Below are 19,798 nucleotides of genomic sequence, written 5' to 3'. Positions count from 1 at the left end.
TTTCCTACCTGTAAAGTGGGGATAGCGCCATGAATGTCAGAGCATTGTTGTGGACATCACATGCGTGGTGACGGGAGGGCTCGGTGTGAGGCCCGGCTGTGGCAGGCGCCTGCCTCACAGCTGTGCGCTGTCCAGGCCACTCGGCTGCTGCGCCCCGTCCCGCCCCAGCGATGTAAAGCTGGTTATTTCACGGGACAGCCCTCACCTCCCAGCTTTGCTTGCCTCACAGCCTCCTCTCTCACCTTGCGGGCAGGAATTCGGCCTCTCTCCCTTAACCAGGGAACTCTGGATGAGACCTCCGTTTCCAGGGTTTTCCCGCTCACCCTCTCGTGTGCAGCTCCTGACAGCTGCATGTCCCCAGGAAGGGCCTGGCTTTTTTCTTGTTGAGCCCTGAAACCAGCAGCTGACCCCTGGCTGTTGCCTCATTTGCCCCCTCCCGTTCTTTCCCGTTCTTTCCCGTTTTTCAATCACTAGGAAGATAAGAAAGGAAGGTAGGCCTTCCACCAGACGCTGACCCATCCGTTTCTGCTCAGGGAACTGGGGAGGGAGCGCAGATGCAATATTGTAAACATAGTGCTTGGCTTCTTTGGGAAAAAAGGAAATTGGCAAATGAGACCGTGATTTGGCTCTAAAATAACTACTGAATGTTCTAGAAACAAATGGGAGCAGGATTCCTTCTGTATCCAAAGTAGGTTGTCTCTCAGTGTTTCGCCTCCAGTCTCCATCCCCTCGCCCTCGCCCAGCCTGAGGCTGAGGGCTGCTGTCTGCCCGGCTCTCTTTCAGTCTCACCTGTGGGAAGTGGGAAGTATAACGAGACTGGCTGTTGGCAAGGACTGAATAAACACTAATTTTCTCTTCCCAAGAAATGGGATGATGTGTCTGCAATACGTGAGACAATTTGTGTGAAGTGTACAGGCCCAGGCTCAATGTGTATAGCTGGTGCTCAGTGAGAAACTCAAAGGGAAGCATAGGGCCAGCATGCAGTAGGCGCTTGATAAAGGAACATAAGTGTAGGTAAGTGCCCAGCCAGGACTTGGTGTGCAGGAGGGCCTTAACATTTGAAATCGTCCAGGTGAACAGCCCCGTGGGCCCCTGACACACAGTAGGTGCTTGCTGATTGAGATCACTTTGGGAGCACCTGGTGCGGTTTGAGGCACTGAATCGGAGTTGGGTTTCTTCCTCCCCTGTGACCTCTGCCAAGCCATGCTGCCCGTGTTTCTCTAAGCGTGGCCCTTCTCCCCTCTGGTATAGAATGATTGGCCCCTTCATCCCTGCTTATCCACATTTCCATCAAGTGTCTCCCTTCGTCGTCTCCTCCAGGAAGCTTTCTCAGATTACCATCAGGCCTCTGGCTTTGCCCTCTTCCCTGCCCTCCGCACCCCCCAGCGGCAGACATTTGTGTGCAAGAGGCTTTGTTCCTGTTCTCAGGTAGCTTCACCTGTGTTTATGTTTCTCCTGGATCCATGACAGGCTCCACCAGGACAAAACCTGGACCTCAACTTTTAACCCTTCTCCCTCAGTCCCGAGTCAGAGCTCTGCACACTACAGAGCGCAGTGCGACGCTTGCTCGCCTCTACCTAACAGCTTGGCCAACTCCCCCATTTATTTTCTTTTCCATGGCTTATAAAGATTAAAATAAAAAGCTCCCTGGAGAGGTAGGTCTCTGAGTTCCTGGGTTTATGTATAAAGATAGAAGAATGAAGAATTTCCTGTATAGATCTATTCTGCTTTTAGGATGTTCCCAACTGGCTTATAACAATGGGACACTTTTTGTTTAGCTCCAGAGAAAGAGACACATTGGCAATGACATTGTGGCCATCATCTTCCAAGAGGAAAACACACCGTTTGTCCCAGATATGATCGCCTCCAACTTTTTACATGCCTACATTGTGGTGCAGGCTGAGACTGCGGGCACAGAGACCCCCTCCTACAAGGTAAGGGAAGGTCTCACTGGAGGAAACGGTGGCCTACGCACCTCCCCATGCGTTATGGATTCAGTGATAACAAGAAACGCCAATTCTCATTGGTTCCTTGGGCCATTCTCCAAGATGTTGCTCCTAACTTTGGTGTGACTGATTTTCCATGGTTTTCAGGTTTCTAGGGTCTGGGGGCTGGACTCTTGGTGTTGAGCACCCTCTGGGGGTCCTCTCATCCTTCGGGTTTCCTTGAGGCTTGGCAGCATCTAACTCAGGGGCCGAGAAGCCCAGGTGCTCCTACTGGGAATCTGGTATTGCCACTTGCTAGGGTAAGGCAGAACCAGGGGGAAGACAGAAAAAGTAGAGAGGACTGTCAGGAAAGGGAAAGGAAGGAGGGCGGTAACAAAGGAAAGAAAGAAAAAGAAGTGTTATGGTGAGGAGGGCGGAGGGCAGGGGCCTGGGAGACCCTGACCACGGGGGGCCCCTCTGGTGCAGCTGTACTGGAATAAATGGTCGATGTTAATTTGAAGACTCCCAGGGGGTGGGGTTGTGAGTGCTTGGGCCTCAGCCTCCTGACCAATCGGCCGTCTCTCAGACTGGCTCGAAATCCTCACGAGGAAGCAGGGGAGCCTGTCACCGTCAGAAGCCCTCGCCCTGCCCACCCTGACAGCTGTCACTGACTCTCCCCTTCTCTTCATGAGAAACAAGCCCAACCTTTTGGGCAGCAGTTTCTCTACGTCACAGATAGACTGAAGCAGGGTTTCCAGGGTGGACGTGACATAGTCTTTGAACGCCCTGCAGATATGTGCAAAATGTTGAGTTTGTGTGCTTCCTTGTGTTTTCTAGGGGGAGAGGCCATGGCTCAGGTTCTCAGAGGGCTGCCTGCGCCCCATGATGTTAGGAACCCCTGTTAGACAGAGAGGGAACCAAAGCCTGTCATTGCTAATGGGAAACTCTGAGGCCTGGACATGTTTCCCGTATAATAATGGGCCAACGATGGTCCCAGGGCTTAGGAAACCCTGGCGCGTCACGGCCACATCCTCATAAAGCGTTTATTTGGCTTTGAAGATTTTGGGAAAAGAAAATGATGTGATATAATTGTTATATCAGTACCAAGCCAGATATATTAAGAGCAAAATTCATATCAACTTTAAGTCCAAGTATGAGGCGTCAAAAAACCCCACACCTCTCTCCTGTTTTCATGAAAGAGAGCTGCTTTCTTTCCGTGCCCATGTTCGTATTCATGTTCTTCTCTCATTGAGCAGTTTTAGCTGAAAAGTTAGGCATTTCCTAACTTTTGGAAATTTAGGTGGTTTAGGCATTTCCTTAAAGGCTCCGGGCTCACCTGCTTTGACCAAAGTGGGTGTTCACTTCAAGCAGCTGCAGGATTTGTTGGTGGAGGGAAGCATTTCATTCATTCAGCGCTTCCTGTGTGCCCCGGGTGGAGCCTACGGAAGTGACAGAAAGAATCAGCCTCCAGGGGAGAGACAGCAGAGCCAGGGAGTGCAGTTCAGCCGCTGGGCCGCGCCAGCAGCCAGCGCGTTCTCCTAATAGCCGTTGATCAGGATCCCCAAAGTAAAGCGGTGCGATGTGGTGGGGCTCCCAGACCTGGCCAGGCAGTCACGTACATCCGTGTGGCTTGTCTGCTGGCAGAGCGGGGCCTCTCGTGGGTGTTTAGCATTAGCTTTCAGTTTCTGATGGGAAATGGTGCTCAGCTAACTGACTTCTCCACTTTCCCAAGAGGGTCACGTGGAGAATACAGGGAAGAATCAGAGGCCCCCACATCAGCACCCCACCTCCAGATTTGATGCTAGAAGTCGTTATCAAATCTTCCTAGCCAGAATCTAGGGTCCTGGTAAAAGCACTTTTCTCAGAAAGGTGGTAGAAGCAGAGAGGTAGGACGTACAGGAAAGGCCAGGCTGTCCCTGGGATGTGGGACCTTGTGCTCCACCTGCCAGGAAAACATTGAGGTTGGAGGTCATGACCTAGGAATGGGGGCCACGGAGGCAGGGAGCAGGGAGGGAGCCCAGCTTTCCGAGGTGCTTCCCAAACCTCTGTTCATCCGTGCCCCCAGCAGTACCCCCTGGCGATAAGCAGACTGAGGGGGACCTGGTTAGATCCCTCAGGGGGTCCAGGGTGAAACGAGACCTTAGCTGACCCTTGCAGGCTTAGAGGCTATGGGGAAGGAGGGTGAGGGAGGTTTCCCAGGGGCTGAGCAGCATCCCGGGAAGCCCCACGGCAGGGGGCAGGTGGAGTGACCACAAACAATAGGAAAGAAAAGGAAAGGAGAGGATGCAGGGAAAGGCCCCAGACCTCGAGTCTTGAGAACCTGGGGTTCCGGCTCTTGGCCTTCCTCTGACTGCTCTGTGCCCTTGGACCAGTTTCTTCTCTCTCTGGGCCTCTGATTCTATTTGTGTGAAATGAGGAAGTTGGACTAGACAACCTCTGAGTTCCTTCCAGCCCTGATCCGCTGGGGAGAGGAAGGACGGGGAGCCGAGAAACAGGTGTGCATGTATGTGTGTATGTGCACGTGCGCACACGTGTGAGAGAGAGAGAGAGAGAGAGATGGATTAAGACATGACTTAGGGGAACTCTGTAGTGTTTCAGGTGTCCTTTTGTAGGTGCATATTAGTAGGGAAAGGAAAAAAGCACTGGGTGACAGCGGTTGCCCCCTACCGGCTGGGCTCCGTGCCAGGCCCTGTGCCCGGCCCTAAAAACACAGTCTTTTTGAATCCTCACAAGCTCCTGACCAGGCAGGGCCTCGCAGGAGCCCTGTTTTAGGCAGAGAAATTCAGGAAATTGAGGCAGAGAGCTTATGTCACTTAAGGCCTGAGGCCACAGAAGCGGTGGGGCTGGTGTCCTTGTCCAGATCTGCCTGTGGTCGTCAGCACTGAGCCATTGGAGCAGGTAGGAACTTGGCTCCCAAACTTGGGTATGCGTGAAATGTCACATCGGATTATTTTTCAGATGTGAATTTGGTCCCCATCCTGCCAGACTGGAAGGGAATTCCGGCTGAGCCATCACCAAGACTCCCTCCTCTCTGTCTGAGGTCCCTGCCCCTGACCCCCGATGTCCTGCCAAGGTCTCAGGAGTCTGATGTGAAGCAGATCATTGCAGAGGGGTCCTGGTTCTGTCCCTTGTGCCCTCATTGCTCGTCCGTTGCTTCAGCAACCGCTGTGGGTCTGTAAGGCTTGCAGGCCACACTTGGGCATGGGGATCTTGTCAAGGCGGGATCTCACCTCCTGGCGCCCCCATTGCTCACGAGCCCCAAGCCTCCTTCCGCTTTGCAGCCCCGAGTCTCTTCCCCCTCTTCCCACGGAGCCTCTGCCTCGCAGTCCTGCTCTGGCCCCTGCGCCGAGTTTAGAAAACAGGAAGGTGGGGCTGTGATTGAGGCAGCTTCTGCTTTCAGCCCAGCAACCCAACCGTCCCCAAGAGGAGGGAACAACAAAGGCCCCGCGCTTTGCTGGAAAGGGGTCAGGAGAGGGAACACAATGGGGATAGAAGATGAATGGCTGTCACAAGAAAGGATCTTGTCCCTTGCTTTCCTGACGTGGCTGTTTTGGCAGCCTGCTCTGTCTGGGACACTGGGTGGACTTAAGAACATCGATGAAGACAGCTCAGTCGGCATGGCCCACGGTGATGGAGGCCTGAGATGGGGGAGTCGCGGTGGGAAGAGGGGAGGGCGGGGCCCGGCCTCTGGCCTTGTCCCAGTCGGCAGCCCGTCAGGGGCGTTCCCACCGCGCTCCCCCCAGATGCTGGCTCTGAGGGTGGAATTCTTGACGGGCACCATGGGTGCCCGGTGGGTGGTGGGGGGGGCCTGTGTCTGGCTGCGGGGACCAGCCGGAAATCACGTCAGCCGAACCTCCCCTGGTTCCTGACTGTGGCCGCTGCAGTCTGGGCCCTGCAGACAGCTTTGAGCTCAGGGAGCGAGAGCCTTGAGTTTGGTGTTGACCAGCTCACTCCCTCTCCCTTCCCCTCCAGACCCTGGCAGGACCTTTCCTTGGCCTGGCTCCGAGCTGCTTGCTTGTCTGCACTGGCCGACTCTCAGCATCTGCCCTACTTCACGGGCCAGGCAGCTGGCGGCGTGCCAGGGCCGGGCTCGCGTCAGTGGCTGCCCGCTGGGGAAGGGGGAGAGAGGGCAGAGTCCCCAGGGACGCCTGCAGTCTCATGGGCTGAGAATGGGTGAAACCAGGGCACCCGTGTGCAGAGGGGAGAAGGACATGTAGGGCCTGTCCCGAGCCTGGGAGACCCCATGCAGAGCATCTTGGGGCTCTTCCTCCATTTGTTCATGCCCTGCCAGGCTGGCCAGAGGTGCATGTGCCCCCCACCCTGAGCCAGGTACACCCTGTGCAGCATGCAGCGCGCCTTGCTGTCCTCCACCCCAATTCCCAGCCCGGGCCCTGCGCCATTAATTCAGGCCTCACCCAGATCGACTGACCCTGTCTGTGGGGTCACCGCTTCCGAACACTACTGCGCAGAAGCTCTTGGGCCCATGTAACAGCTGCAGGTTCCTGGCTCTGCCTCAGAGCTGCGGATTCAGTAGGCTTGGGGCGGGGCCCATGCAGTCGGCATTTGTTTTTTAAACACTTGAATTGTGGCTAGGTTTGGGAGTTAGTGTCGTGGGGAAGAACCCGAGAGCAGGGTCTGGATTCTCTGTTTATCTCTGTGGCTAATCACCTGTGTGCCTTTGGGGGGCCACTTCATGGCACTGGGCATCCGTTTCCTGATCGGTGAAACAGGGCTAATAATTCTCACTGTGCCTTCTCCGGAGGCTTAGCATCCCAATCCTCTGCGGTCGTGAGATAAGGCCTCCCCAGCACTCGTGCTGCGAAAGAGCGGGGTTGCTCCTCAGCCCTGTGTGGTCATCTTGCCAGACTTGTTTCTGGCCTCCAGCAGTGCGGATGGGAGCATGGGGACACTTCCGGGCAATCCGCCGCGATGGTGGCGGCTCCCAGGGGTGCGGGGAGGGCAGGAGGAGACCTGCTGGGGGAAGCGGGCTCCCCCAGGGCCAGGGCATGCATGTGGCATGTGTTGCAGCCCTCAGCTTGGGTCTCTTCCCTCCTCACTCACATGGAGACTCTGTTTCAGGTCTCAGTCACTGCGCGGGAAGACGTGCCTCCCTTCGGCCCATCTCTGCCCAGCCCCCCTGTTTTCCAGAAGGTAAGACTCTCCTTCCTGCTCCTCTCAGGCCCAAGGCTCTGGGTGCCCACACCTGCATGGCAGCGGGGCTGAATCAGGCCTGGGAACACTAGCAGGGCCTTAATTCAGCAGGGTTGGAGGATCTCCTTACTTGGGGTCTCTCCTCACCTCTCCTCCTGCTGCCAATCTGGCCTTGCACAGGGTCTCCTATCAGGGTGTTTGAATTTCTGCTGAAAGAAGCATTTTTATACCATGCTCCAGTCCTGGGAAGCTTCGGGCAAAAATTGCCTCCAGTCGTGGAAAGGGCATGGGGGCGCAGAGGGTTGATTTCCCAGGACCAGGGAAGATGGCTTCCATGTTGACATCTCAGCAGATGGGCTTGGCCTGGGCTAGAACGATCAAACGTCAGAAGGGACTTTTCGGGGGCTCTGCTGGATCCCCTGTTCTGCCTTCCCATTATAAGGCTGAGGGAGTCCTGGGGCTTCTCGTCTGTTCCAGGGCCCGGAGTTCAGGGAGTTTCTGCTCACCAAGCTCACCAACGCGGAGTATGCTTGCTGCAAGTCTGACAAGTTTTCAAAGCTGGAGGTGAGAGCGCGGTTTCTGATGGTCTTCCTTCTGCCCTCCTGCTAGCCAGTCTCTGCCAGGGGTCTGTCCCTGATGGCTCTTCAAGGTGGGGAGCATTGCCCCTCTAAGTCTTCAGCCCTGTGTTGATATAGTAAATCTTAATTCTTGTGGAAACTAAGTCCAAACTTCAGGTCTGGTCAACCATTCACCCATTGTTAACTGAGCTCCTACTGTGTGCCAGGCTCCATTCTGTTTCCTGGGAGTAAATGAGACTCAGTTTCTGCCCTTATGGAGCTCACAGGCTGGGGGGGAGGGGCCATTACCGGACAGGTATGACACGGTTTGCTAGTACTGGGCTGTGATGGAGGCCAGCAGGGGGCTGTGACTGCCTCCGCCTATGGGGGACTAGGGTGGGTTCAGGGAAGGCTTCTTGGAGGAGGTGGCCCTTCTGCTGAATCTGGATATCTGATGAGCCTTCTTCTGGGAGGGAAGAGTGGGCATGGGAGGTTATTCTAGGCATGGGAAACAGCAAATGCAAAGAATCAGAGCAGAATCAGAGCATGGCTCCGTGAGGGAGCTCCAGAGGGTTTGATGTGGCCTAAGAGCAGGATGCACGGGGAACAGACTGGTGGGGACACAGCTGGAGACGTGGGTTAGGCCATGTGAAGAAGGGCTTTGAGCTAGAGGTGATGGGCCCTATTAAAGGACTGAGGCAGGAGAGTGATGCTTGATTTGCATATTAGATGATCACTTTGACAATGGCAGGAGGATAGAGTGAAAGGGAGCAGGGCAGGAAGGGTGGCCAGTTAGAAGCTATTACAGGAGTCCAAGAGAGACGGTGGCAGCCTGCGAACACCAGGCGCAGGAGGAAGTGATTAGGGGTCCATCAGGGAGACTCGATGAGGGGAGTGGAATTGTGGGGTGGCACGGAGGCCCTCAGCTTGAGCTCTTTGCTGACATGGGGACCACTGGGAGATGAGCAGTCAGGAGGACTTGCTGATCTGGAGGTGCCCGCAAAGCCTGGCTTACTGAAAGGGCTCACCCTGGTCTGGGTGAATGGCGCCCCCTGGAGGTTGTATGTATTGCTCTGGAGGAACATCCCGATAGAGAGGAGCAGTTGGGCAGTTGGGTGCATGGATGTGGAGCCTGGGGTAGAGAGAGATACGGACTGGGAGTCAGCAAGGTAGAGCTGGGAGGGTGGGATGGCCCAGGGAGAAGGGGCAGAGGGAAGAGAGCAGAGGGCTGGGCGTCGAGCTGTGGTGTCAATTGCAACATTTGTGAGGTGGAGCTCAGCCTGGCCTTAGGCCCACACCGCAGCCAAGATGCCGTTGGCCAGAGTGGCAGCCCTCGGGCCAGGTGTCTGGAGCCCCCAGGGAGAGGGCACATCTCTGTTCTTGGTGCCAGCTCCGCAACCTGCATCCTCTTCCCTTCCAGGACCGGACGAGGGCTGCCCTCTTGGACAACCTTCACGATGACCTCCATGGGCACACACAGGCCATGCTGGGTCTGGGCCCAGAAGAGGACAAGTTTGAGAATGGGGGCCACGGGGGATTCCTGGAGTCTTTTAAGGTATGGGCACAAGAGTGGCCAAGGATCGTTGTGGCAGGGAGGGTCAGGACAGACAAGGGAAGAGGCCCAAGGTCCACATGATCCTGACCCCAGGGCCCGAGTGCCAGCCAGAGGTGGCAGGACCAGCAGGGCGGCGCCGGTGTTTGCGGGGGCAGAGGCATCAGGAAGTGTGAGTGGTGGGGGTAGCCAACAGCGTCTGCCCCACCCTCTGCATTCTTCCTTGATCTGGATCATCTCCTCCGGGCGGGAGGCTGACAAGTGGGGACAGGGAAAGAGCAGGAGAGGAGCCAGTGCAAACCAAGTGCTTTACTGCTTCTGGCTGCCTCCTTCTGTGGTCAGGGTGCCCAGGGCAGGACACAAGTCCTAGGTGTCTTCTGCAGCCAGGGTTGGGTACTGCAAAGATGTTTTCCAGCTGGCAGGGCACCGGAAGACTTGGCCAGGGCCAGTGTGATGGAGTTAGAGGCAAGTCCCCGTGAACTTTGCAAAGGGAAGAACTTTCTAAGCAGAATGAGCTACTAAAAAAAGTAGTGAGCTCCCTGTCCCTGGAAGTATTCAAGTGGAGGTGGAACAGCCACTTAGCCTGCATGGTGTAAAAAAGGCTCACTGTCACGTGCTTGCCAAGTACTTGTTGGTGCAGATGGCACTTACCTCCAGCATCTGATCTGAGCCTGGCTGTCACCCTGTGCTGCTGGCACAATGGACCTTGTCATTTCTATTCACAAGGGGACAGGATCAGAGGCCATGGGGCTTCTCAAAGCCTTATACCTACTTAGAGGTAAAGCCTTGTTTCGAACCCAGGCTTTCCGGCCCTTAGGTCAGTGTTCTGCCGAATTGCCCGTTGTAGAATGGTTTAGAAAGCTACCGCTTTGGGGACAGGGTGTGGGGTGACGGGTCGACCTGCCTCTATTAGAGTCCCAGCTGTGTGATCCTGGGCACGGTCTTCAAAGTCTTGAAGCTACAGTTCTCTCATCAACAACCCAGGGATGAAAAATGGGACCTCTGTCCTAGGGTTGTTGGGAGGACTCATTGGAATGGTCTGGGAGAGGTCACGTGGCCTGGAATAACGTAGCTGCCCAGGGAACGTGGGAGCGGGTATTATTGTCTTGTAAAGTGAAAGCTTAACACACATTATCCGCTCAGAAGCCTCACAGCTGCCCCTCTGTGCCTGTGGGTAAGCCTATGAGGGGTGTGATAGTTTTGATATAATAATTCACACCCAATTTTAATAAAGATGATCATAATTTTACATGTGAGGAAACGGAGACTCAAAGAGATGCAATAATTTGTCCCAAGTCACCCAGCAGATACCAGAGTTGAGTCTGTGTCTGCCAAATTCCAAAGCCCGTGTTCCTCACGGCCACATGACCCTGCCTCTGGGTTCCCGACTCAGTTAAGATTCCGCCTGTGTTAGCCTGGCCCGGGCAAGCCTGGGGTCTGTCCCTTGCTGCCAGGCTGGACCGCAGAGAGCTGGGCAGGGCCCTGTCGGCCCTGAGGGCCAGCTGCCGAGATTCCTCACGAGGGTGTGGGCAGGCGCCGAGCTGCGTGTCCAGGCTGGTGGGAGATTCCTGGGGCATCTGTTTCAGTCCTGACGGACAGTGGCAGCCAGGGTGAAACAGGAGAAACTGAGAGGTCAAGAGGAAAGGGGGCCGCGGGAGAAGAGGGACAGGGCTGGAGAGAGGGAGCCGGGTCAGCCAGCCCAGCAGGGGGAGGGAGGGTAGGAAGACCACGTGAAGAGGAGAACCTCTGCTGGCTCCGCCCCACATCATAGCAAGCCTATCAAATGCGCCGGGTCCCACGGTAAATGTAATGTACATGTGACTTGAGCTGTAGTGGACTGCAGATATTTAAAGGGACATTTGTCGCATTCTGTTTTGCAGGTTGCTTTCTATATTTTGGAGTTAACAATTGTTTTCTCAGGTTTCAAATGTTTTTACACCCCGGAAAAGCTCGTAGGCCGTGGACGCTCTGCCCGTGGTGCCCCGTGCTTAAAACAGCCCAGCAGCTCCCTGCAGGCTGCGGCTCTAAAGGGGAGTGACCCGAGGCCATGCTCCAGCCCTTGCGTCTGGCCTTACCTAGCACGTTGGAATGAAGGGGTTCCCGAGAGAAGGAGATGCTTCAAGACTTTATCATTACGTGCCTTTGATCCAGTGATCCAGGCCGTTTTTCTTTCCAACCCGAAACCCTTCCAGCTGGAGGCTGAAGCCACCCCCATCCACATTCTGCTTCTGGGCCTGTGTCCGAGGTGGCCCTGTGGGGTGAGGGAGGGGACTGTCACGGTCCGTGGCGCAGAGCAAACCTTCAGAGCTCTGACCGTCACGAGCAGCCTTTTTCCCTGTCCCTGTCATCCCCGCTGGGGAATGCGAGCCCTCTTGCCCCGTCCATTTTGTCGCTGTCTCCAGGTGTCCCAGGCGCCGAGGCAGAGCTGGGGCCGGCCAGGCGCACAGCGGGACGCAGCCGGCTGCCTGGGGGATTCTGGTGTTGGAGCCGTGGTGCCTGTGGTCGGGCTCGGGGTCTGCCCTGGCTCAGGAAACGGTCTCCTTCTTTGGTATTTTGTCCTAGGCACCTTGGGTGGTGCTGTGGTATCAGAATTATTGGCATTCCTCGTGGGGTTTCTCATCCAGGCTTCCACAAAATCCTTTTTGCAAGAAGTGGCTTGTGAAATGATTCCAGGGAGGAAAGTTACATGTTCTATCTCCTTCCTCTTAAAGTTCCCACCTCACAGGTGCATGGGAACATAATCCGGAGTTCCCAGGGCTGAACGTGATCTCAGCCACCCATCCCCTGCCTCTGCGCCTGTCCTGTCCTACCCTGCAGTCCAGGGACCCTTCGTCCCTCTGCCGAGAAGCAGCCCCGTCACTGCCCTAGACTGTGCTCCTGGCCCCTTGCACCACTTAGGATAGCTCTCCTGCCCAGCCGGCTTCAGCTCCCCTGGCTTCTACTTCGGTGTTTCTTCCATGAGAAACAGGACCGTTGGTTTGTGCACACCTGGACCTGCTTCTGAGCCGGTGCTTGGAGATGTTCTCAGGAACCTGCCAGTTCTACAGACACTTCCAAGTTTTGCATTTTCACTTAGTGGGTAATATAAAAAATATATTTCCAGTCATAGAGACTAAACTTCTGCAGTGAAACTCACAGTTGAAATACATAAGTAAGCAGGCAGGTTGCCCTGGTGTTGTGTGAGGCGTCTATGGCCATAGTCCTGGAGCCTTGCAAGAATATTTTTCTTTATGAAGGAGCTGTCTGTTACTCACACTGGGAAAATATTGATCTCTAGACTGCTCGCAAATGCCATTTGCAGCTACTGCCAGTTGTTGAAGTTTTTGTAGGTCCCTAATGAAAAGAAAAGAAAAAGTGATGCTACTTGATGTCCCGACTTAAAGCGTGTGAGAGCCACATTTTGAGAAACCCTGAGCTAGCCCAGCCCTCCGTTGAAGTCTTCATGCAGCTGGGGCACTGGCTGGCTGCGGGGGAGAAGGTCACCTGGCAGCCCCAGACCTTGGACCACCTAAGGCTAGGAGCTGTCGGGTGAATGTCTCCCAGCCTTTGAGGGCTGTGTGAGTTGATGTGCGGCTCTGCTCTGACCCCTAGTGGCGGGAGAGGAGCACCAGGCTGCAGCAATCTTGGCAGAGTACCCGCAGGCTGGCGTGGCCCATGGGTTGGAGCTCTGGGCTGTCCGAAAGGAGATGTGGAGAAGTATTTCCTTCTCCTGTCGGCTTCTCCTTTATCTGTGCTGTTAGTGGGAAAGGAGACCCTGTTTTGGACCTCCAAGTACTTCCTGATTAGGGGCCATCACAGCCGGCAAGAAATTAGCCCCTTTCTCTCCTGGGGTACCCGCTTCTATGGGTTACTTGGTCCAGACAAGCATGTGTCCCCCTCAGGGGTCATCCTTGTGCATTGGGTCTCTTGAGTTGAATGTGTTAAGTTGAAACAACTCACGAAGCCCATTTTTAAAGAAGTGAGGTTTGTGGTTGGCCCAGAGGAGATGTCTCTCTTCATGACACGCACTGGTCCTCAAACCCTGCTGAAATGAGGTGACTTCAAGCAGACCTTGAGAAAGTGAGTCCATCCCTCTTTTCTTACTCCCCTAAAGGAGACCTCGCTCACAGGTAGGCTGCGAGGTGCGCTGAGGGCCGGGAAACCGTGGTGGCTAAGGACGGGCGACAGGACCGGGGTGACTAGCTGGGAGGTGAGCAGAGTCTAAGGACAGTTAGACAGTTACACAGGTGGGTCCAGTTGTGGGAAGTATGGAGTAGATGGGTCTAAGACGCCAACATCTAGAAATGGTAGGATTTCCGTTCTGTGCACAAAAGACCTTTTCAAGAGCCCGGCTGTTCCCCACTGGACAGGCAGCTGTGAAAGCAGTGAGCAGCCCGTCCCTGGGAAGGTGCAAGCAGAGAGGACATGAGCTGTGGCCCGGATGTGCAGGGGCTGGGTGGGAGAGGGGCCGGGCCGTCCGTGGAGCCTGCCGATGCCCCGGCAAAGGCTCCGTGTGCCTGTCCGCTTCTCTCCCGCCCCTGTGTTTCCACATCGCTGCCTTCTGTCCTCTTCTGCACCCGGCACCTGGCTCTTCGGCCCGACTTGAGAAGGCTGGTCGCCCAGCTCTGCGTCAGATCGAGATGTGCCATGAGACCATGTCACTGGGCGATGTTGTCCAAAGGCAGCATCACTTTAGGGTTTCCAGGTAGCCATCCTTGCTCTCTTTTTCTGTCCCTCAGAGTGGGAGGAGAGAGGACCTTGAGCAAGCAGGTGTCACGCCAGGAATTTGTCATCCTCACACAGGGACTGTCAGTGCATCGTACAGATGAAGAGACTGTGTCTCAGAGAGGTTCACGCCCCGTGCCTGGAACACCCAGGATTCAGACCCTGCACATCCCTGAATTCCCCGGCAGCCCGTTGTCTCCCCTGCCTCACTCACTCCCTCAGCAGCGCCAGGCACACGTGAGGAGGGTATTCCTCCCGGGCATCAGTTGGTATTTTTTTGAAGGGAGGCTGAAACCCCTTGGTTTCTAATCACCCTCAGTCCATCAACCAGTTGAATTATATGTTCAACTGGACTCATTTTCGGGTTATTGGGACCCTTTCATTGAGAGCCCAGGGTCCCGGGTTTGGGTCCTGGTTCCATCTCTTACTTTTGGTGTGACCTGGGGCCGTCACTTACCTTTCAGGACCTTGCCTACCAGCACCTGTCCTCTATGCGTCTCAGAGTTGTAGGGACTCGGTGAGATCATGTATGTGAAGCTCAGTAGACCAGATACCAGCACACAGGGCTCATTCCACACGTTTTTACTCTTTCCTGGAAAGAGACAGTGAGAATACATCTGAACATAAATGATTCATGGACGTGTCAGAGTGGATGACGATGGTGGTTGCACACACCAGGGCCCCAGAGGAATATATTGAGCTTGATGGAGCACTTGACTCATTTAAGGAAACTGGCTGTTTACCCAAGGACACCTCAGAGTGGTGCCACACCTTTCCTGCTTTTGGCTTTCAAAGTGCCCAGGGCTTAATGATCTTTGGGTGGTGGCATGAATAGAATGTGCCAGCCATTTTAGCCATGTTGCAGGAGACTGTTGCTAGGTGACTCTTCTGTGGTCTAGCAAGAGAGCTGCTGTCCTGGCGGGGGCGTCTTTGGCTCAGGCAGGACAGGCCAGATGAGTAATATCAGGGGTACAAGGCTGGTGGGCTCTGTCTCATTCAAGGGGAGCTCGCCTCTAGCGCAGTCAGATTTATGAACGGCCCTCCTTCCAGAGCCAGCTTCCCTCCTCGGGACAGGAAGGCCGGCAGGCTGCGGTCCTTGGCCGTTCCTGAACTTGCAGAGCTCGGGCCCTGCTGTTTGGGCTGGCGGCAGTGTTCTTGCCGATTCCTTGGGACTGCCTTTCTGTAGGCCAGGCTCTTCCCTCGATGCTTCAAGGGAGGGAAGGGCAACATTGCCCTCGGACCATCTGTAGCCTGACACGTGGAGTGCGCAAGCAGACACGTGTTTGTTCACGTGTGGGTATGAGCCAAGTGAGGGATGGGAGCAGTGTCCACGCGTCTGTTCCTCTGTGTCTGTTTCCTGAAGCTGAGGTTCTGAGAAGACCCTGCCGCGACTGGCTCGTGCAGTGAGCAAAGCCCATTGGCTTGCTTAACAAGAAGGCCCCAGGTGACAGGTGGCTCAGTGTGGTCACGGGCAGGCAGATTCCTTCCCCGTTCCCCTCTGCCAGCCCCATCTTGTCAGCTTTGCCCTTAGGCTTTGTCCTTCACAGCCCAAGGTGGTGGCTGCAGTTCTAGGTACAGACATGTCACACCTTTTTTGGGAAACACTGAGAAAAGCTTTCCTCAGAGCCCCCAGCAGGTGTCCCCTCATGTTCCACTGGCAAGGGCATGGATTACGTGACTGCCATAGATGGTCCCGATTGACTCCTTTGTCCTGTGGAGGAAGCTGGACCAGACAGAGGCTCTGCCAGCCAGCGTGGAACAGGACGGGATGGCACTTATATGTGAGCAACTAATAATATTTGCATCTGTGAGTCTTCGCATGTGGCTCTGAGGCCCTGGGGCCCTGGACAGTGAATGAGCACAGCGGGCGCGCCCCCACGGCCTGGGCCTTCCTGCATCGCCCTGGTTTTAGGAACGCCTCGTGTCCCTGCTGCCTTGCACACTCCTCGGGGCGGGGGCCATGCCTCGCACGCCGTGGCTGCCCTCCTGCACGTCTCCCGGTGTGTGGCACAGTGCTGGGCACGCAGGGAGCACCTGACAACTGCTCGTTAGTGACAGTGAGAGTAGCCACAGTTCTTGGGCACTTAGGGTGCACCGGGCCCTCTGCTGAGAGCTTTATATGCGTGGCCACCTGCCCATGTTGCTGAGCGACTGAGTGATCAGAGGGATGTGGGGTTTGGGGGTTCCTAGGGAGACACTTCCCTTCCTAGAACTCTTGTGTCATCTTCGAAGGCCTCCCGGCCCAGGGAGTATCATCCTTGTGGTAGGTGGGACCCTCCAGGGCTTCCCGCCTTGGGAAACCCTCTCTCAGCTGCAGTGAGATGTGCCTGCCTCACTCTAACCGCCCCCGTTGGGTCGGGTTCCAGAGCGACGCAGGAGGCCTGCAGGCAGCGTGAGAGCTGCCATCGCCTCCCAGGTCTGTCCCTGCCGTGTGCTCAGCAGGCTTCATTTTAACTCTCTCTCCTGTCCTCGTGTGCACAGGGACAAGCCCCTGACGGTCCTGGTTGTCCCTTCTGGGACACTTCACATTGTGCCCTTGGCTCTTTGGTGGCCCTAAGTGGGCTCAGGGCTCCATGTGGCCTGAGCAGCTCCAGGCCACTGAGGGCTCCAGCTTGGGGTCTGAGTGTGCACGTCCCGTGTTGGCAGCTGTGCCAGGGGGCGCCCTGGTGTTTGGTGTTTAGCCCCTGCGCGTCTGAGTTGTGGACCAGGGCACGGATCGGGAGGAGCTCTGGCCACAGTTCACCGACTTGCACAGGCGCGCATTGGGGTGACAGCAGGAGGGATACCCAATGTTTAAATATAGAAGGACACCTAGTTTTCTGGAAGAATAGAGTCAAGTGGGGGTGAAGGATGTGGCTACATGATGCTGTTTGGACCACGTCATTCTTGATTCATAGATGAGGAAGCTGCAGCTTAAGAGAGGCAACGAGACCGGGGTCACACCGGTTTGGTAAACCGTCCAAGCCATTTTTCTCCCCAGTAATAACCTCTGTCCACCTAGCAGGGGATCTGGGGCACTGGCCCCTCAGACGCCTCTGGCCAATATCTTCCCTCACCTCTGTCTGCAAAGAGCCACCCATGCCCTGAGCAGGTGAAAATCCTCTGCAAAACCTAGGGATTAGGGTGCAGGCCGTGGAGAGAAAATGAGAGCGTGTGCTGAGTGTATGCACACACGTGTGCACGTGCTGAGGGCTGAGTCCGCAGGCCCACTGAGAGGGCGGAGCATTTGGGGGGCCTGGTTCCAACTCCCAGGCCCCCACCCCTGCTGTCCCCCCAGAGGGCCATCCGCGTGCGCAGCCACTCCATGGAGACCATGGTGAGCAGCCAGAAGAAGCCACACAGCGGGGGTCTCCCTGGCAGCCTCAGCGGGGGCATCTCCCACAACAGCACGGAGGTCACCAAGACCACCTTCTCGGTAAGTGCCTGCATGTGCGGGGTCCCCGCAGTCATGGTTGGGGAGGGGTGTGTCACCCAGGCTTGGACCAGGTGCTGAGAGCGGGGCGAGTTTGATGACGGAGGGAAACAGACACTGCCCCTGAAATCGGAGCCTCCAGCCAGGCGGCACCTGGGGCTGGCCCGGACCGGTGCCTTCCTGTGGTCCTGTTCCCTGAGCGTCCTTCACACCTGGGCCTCCTCCTCCGGGCCAACCCTGCGAGGTGGTCCTGGGGAGCGTTCCTCCGTTCAGGGGCTCGGGACTCGTGCCTGTGAGAGAGGTGTCCTTCCTTTGGTATTACTAAGGGCAGTAGTAGCTGCCCCCTGCTTGCTGTGCGCCAGGCAGCGAGCTAAGTAATTCGTGGATTGCTGTCACAGCCGTGTGAGGTAGGAACGGGTGTGCTCTCCATTGCACGTTTGAGGAAGGGGAGGCCCAGAGGGGTCAGGTAACATGCCGGAGGTCGCCCCGCTAAGCCAAGGAACTGGGATTTGGATGCAGGTTGCCCAGATCCCAAGCCTTCACTCTAAGTCGCTGTGTGCACAGTTCCAAGAAAAGAGAGCCTGGCCGCTCTGTGGGTTTGGGTCTGGTCGGCTTGCACCAGGAGCTGGCCGGGGGACGAACCCCAGAATGCCTTTGGGTGCATGCGCGTTGGGGTTTTTCTCTTTTTTTTTTTTGGTAATAGCAGAACATACCTACCATGATACTAACAATTCACAGTATAAATGACTTTATATAATTCATTTCATTTACCCAATAGTATTTTTGTAGCTATTATCTTGCTCCTCCCAGAAAGTCTGTGAAGTGAGCAGGGCAGTGGTCTTCAGTCTGTGGATGAGACTGAGGCCCAGAAACTTCCCCCCTTGTCCAAGGTTGCACAGCATGTGGATGGCAAAAGTTGGGGCCTGGGTTCGAGGCCCGGCGGGGTCTGAGGATTGGCTGCAGGCTCTCACCTCCTGCTTCTCAATCTGCCCCTCCACCGTCCCCTGCACATGGCAGAGGCAGAGCCACATTCTTGGCAGGCTCCCTCTGCCGTGGGTGCGTGTGGACCTGGCTCTGCCACTCTCGTTCTGTCTTGGTACTGTGACGCCCAGCTTGGACACATTCATTTGCAAGCAGTGGCTGCAGAGTCAGGAGCCCTGGGTTCTTACGCTTGCCCTGCCAGAGATTCGCTCTGTGACCCTGAGCAAATTCCCTCGCCCTTGACTCCACAGCTTCCTCCTCTGTAGAACGGGGTCCGTCCCAGGGCTCCCTCAGCTTGTGGTTCCCAGTCTGTGACCCCTGTGAATCGTCCTGCCTTTCTCAGTATGTGGGGTTCTCCTCAGGGTGGCCCTGACCCCGTGTTCCTCCAAGAGTTCTGGTCTTCAGCGACTGTTACCTGGGGCCCTATGGGTCGGGTTAAGAAGACGGGGAAATGGGCTGCAAACGGCGTGAGCCTTGGGTTTCAGCTGCGGTTACCCAGACCCCGGCCTGGCCTTCCCGGCTTGCTGTTTCCTGGGATCGCTCCAGACCCGCTGCGGGGAGGGTGCAGGGCCATTTGTGGACCAGAAAAGGGGATGCAGGGAAGGAGATCTGCATTTGGGGAGTGAGCACTCATTTTGGCGGTCTCATTGGCAGCCTCCAGTGGCGGCGGCAGCGGCGGCTGCGGCGACCGCGAAGAACCAGTCGCGGAGCCCCATCAAGCGGCGGTCAGGGCTCTTCCCCCGTCTGCACACAGGCTCGGAAGGCCAGGGGGACAGCCGGACTCGATGGTAACTGCCCAGCGTGGGTGTGGTCAGCTCTCTCGGGAGGGGTGGCGCTGCTTCGGGAGATGGCGTCCTTCCAGCCCTGGTCCCCATGCCGGCCCCACACACCCGCTGCCACTCCCTCAAGCCCTTTACCCGCAGAGGCAGCGCAGCAGTCTCTGCACCGGACAGTCACGGTTGTTCTCGTCCCATTTTACCCAAGCTAGAAATGTTGCTTAAATTCTTTGCTTCCTTTTCCAAAGCCTACTCAAAGGTCCTTTTTATGGAAGTCTTCCCTGATCCTGCCAGGCAGAGTTAATTGATCCTTCCTTTGGGCTTCCAGAATGTTCCTCTTCTTCTGCTTTTTTTTTTTTTTTTTTAAGCAACTCTCTTATCATACTTACCCTGTTCTTGCTAATTGCCTGTCTTATCCTTTAATCGGTGAGCCCCTTTACTGTTTAATTCAGCCAGTAGCATTCGGTGAGTGCCTGCCCTGGGCTGGGCTCCGAGCTCAGATGGGAGCTCCAGGAGCTTGTAGCCTCGGGAGGGAAGGAAGGCGTGTAGGTTGGCTCCCAGTTTCCAAGTTGTCTGCCTGTGGCCCTGGAGGTGGCACCAGCCCCGAGCTTGGGCATGCAGGCCGGGGGGCGGGTTTATGGAGGGGGCAGAGGGCTCCGTTTGGAACCTGCACCTGTGAGTGAGTCCTTTCGGCCCACTTTGTGGAGAAATCCAGAGCTCTGAGGTCAGGGTCACTGGTC

At 56.0% G+C, this 19,798-nt stretch overlaps 1 protein-coding gene across 3 annotated transcripts in view; it reads left to right on the top strand.

The window, feature by feature from the left end:
- RAP1GAP2 (RAP1 GTPase activating protein 2) overlaps positions 1 to 19,798 on the top strand; it is a 202,113-nt gene that overhangs the window by 170,742 nt on the left and 11,573 nt on the right. For all 3 annotated transcript variants that reach the window (XM_054575887.1, XM_054575886.1, XM_054575888.1), the window contains 6 exons: positions 1,779 to 1,934; positions 7,005 to 7,076; positions 7,554 to 7,640; positions 9,054 to 9,188; positions 17,167 to 17,304; positions 18,937 to 19,070. In XM_054575887.1, the coding sequence (XP_054431862.1) occupies positions 1,779 to 1,934; positions 7,005 to 7,076; positions 7,554 to 7,640; positions 9,054 to 9,188; positions 17,167 to 17,304; positions 18,937 to 19,070 (722 nt within the window). The remainder of the gene's footprint in view (positions 1 to 1,778; positions 1,935 to 7,004; positions 7,077 to 7,553; positions 7,641 to 9,053; positions 9,189 to 17,166; positions 17,305 to 18,936; positions 19,071 to 19,798) is intronic.

Source organism: Pteronotus mesoamericanus, unplaced genomic scaffold (genome assembly GCF_021234165.1).
Source record: "Pteronotus mesoamericanus isolate MK-2021 breed Mesoamerican mustached bat unplaced genomic scaffold, CSHL_Meso_final contig_317, whole genome shotgun sequence".
Lineage (NCBI taxonomy): Eukaryota > Metazoa > Chordata > Mammalia > Chiroptera > Mormoopidae > Pteronotus > Pteronotus mesoamericanus.
The sequence above is the reverse complement of the archived record's forward strand: the minus strand, read 5'-3'. Positions and strand labels throughout refer to the sequence as shown.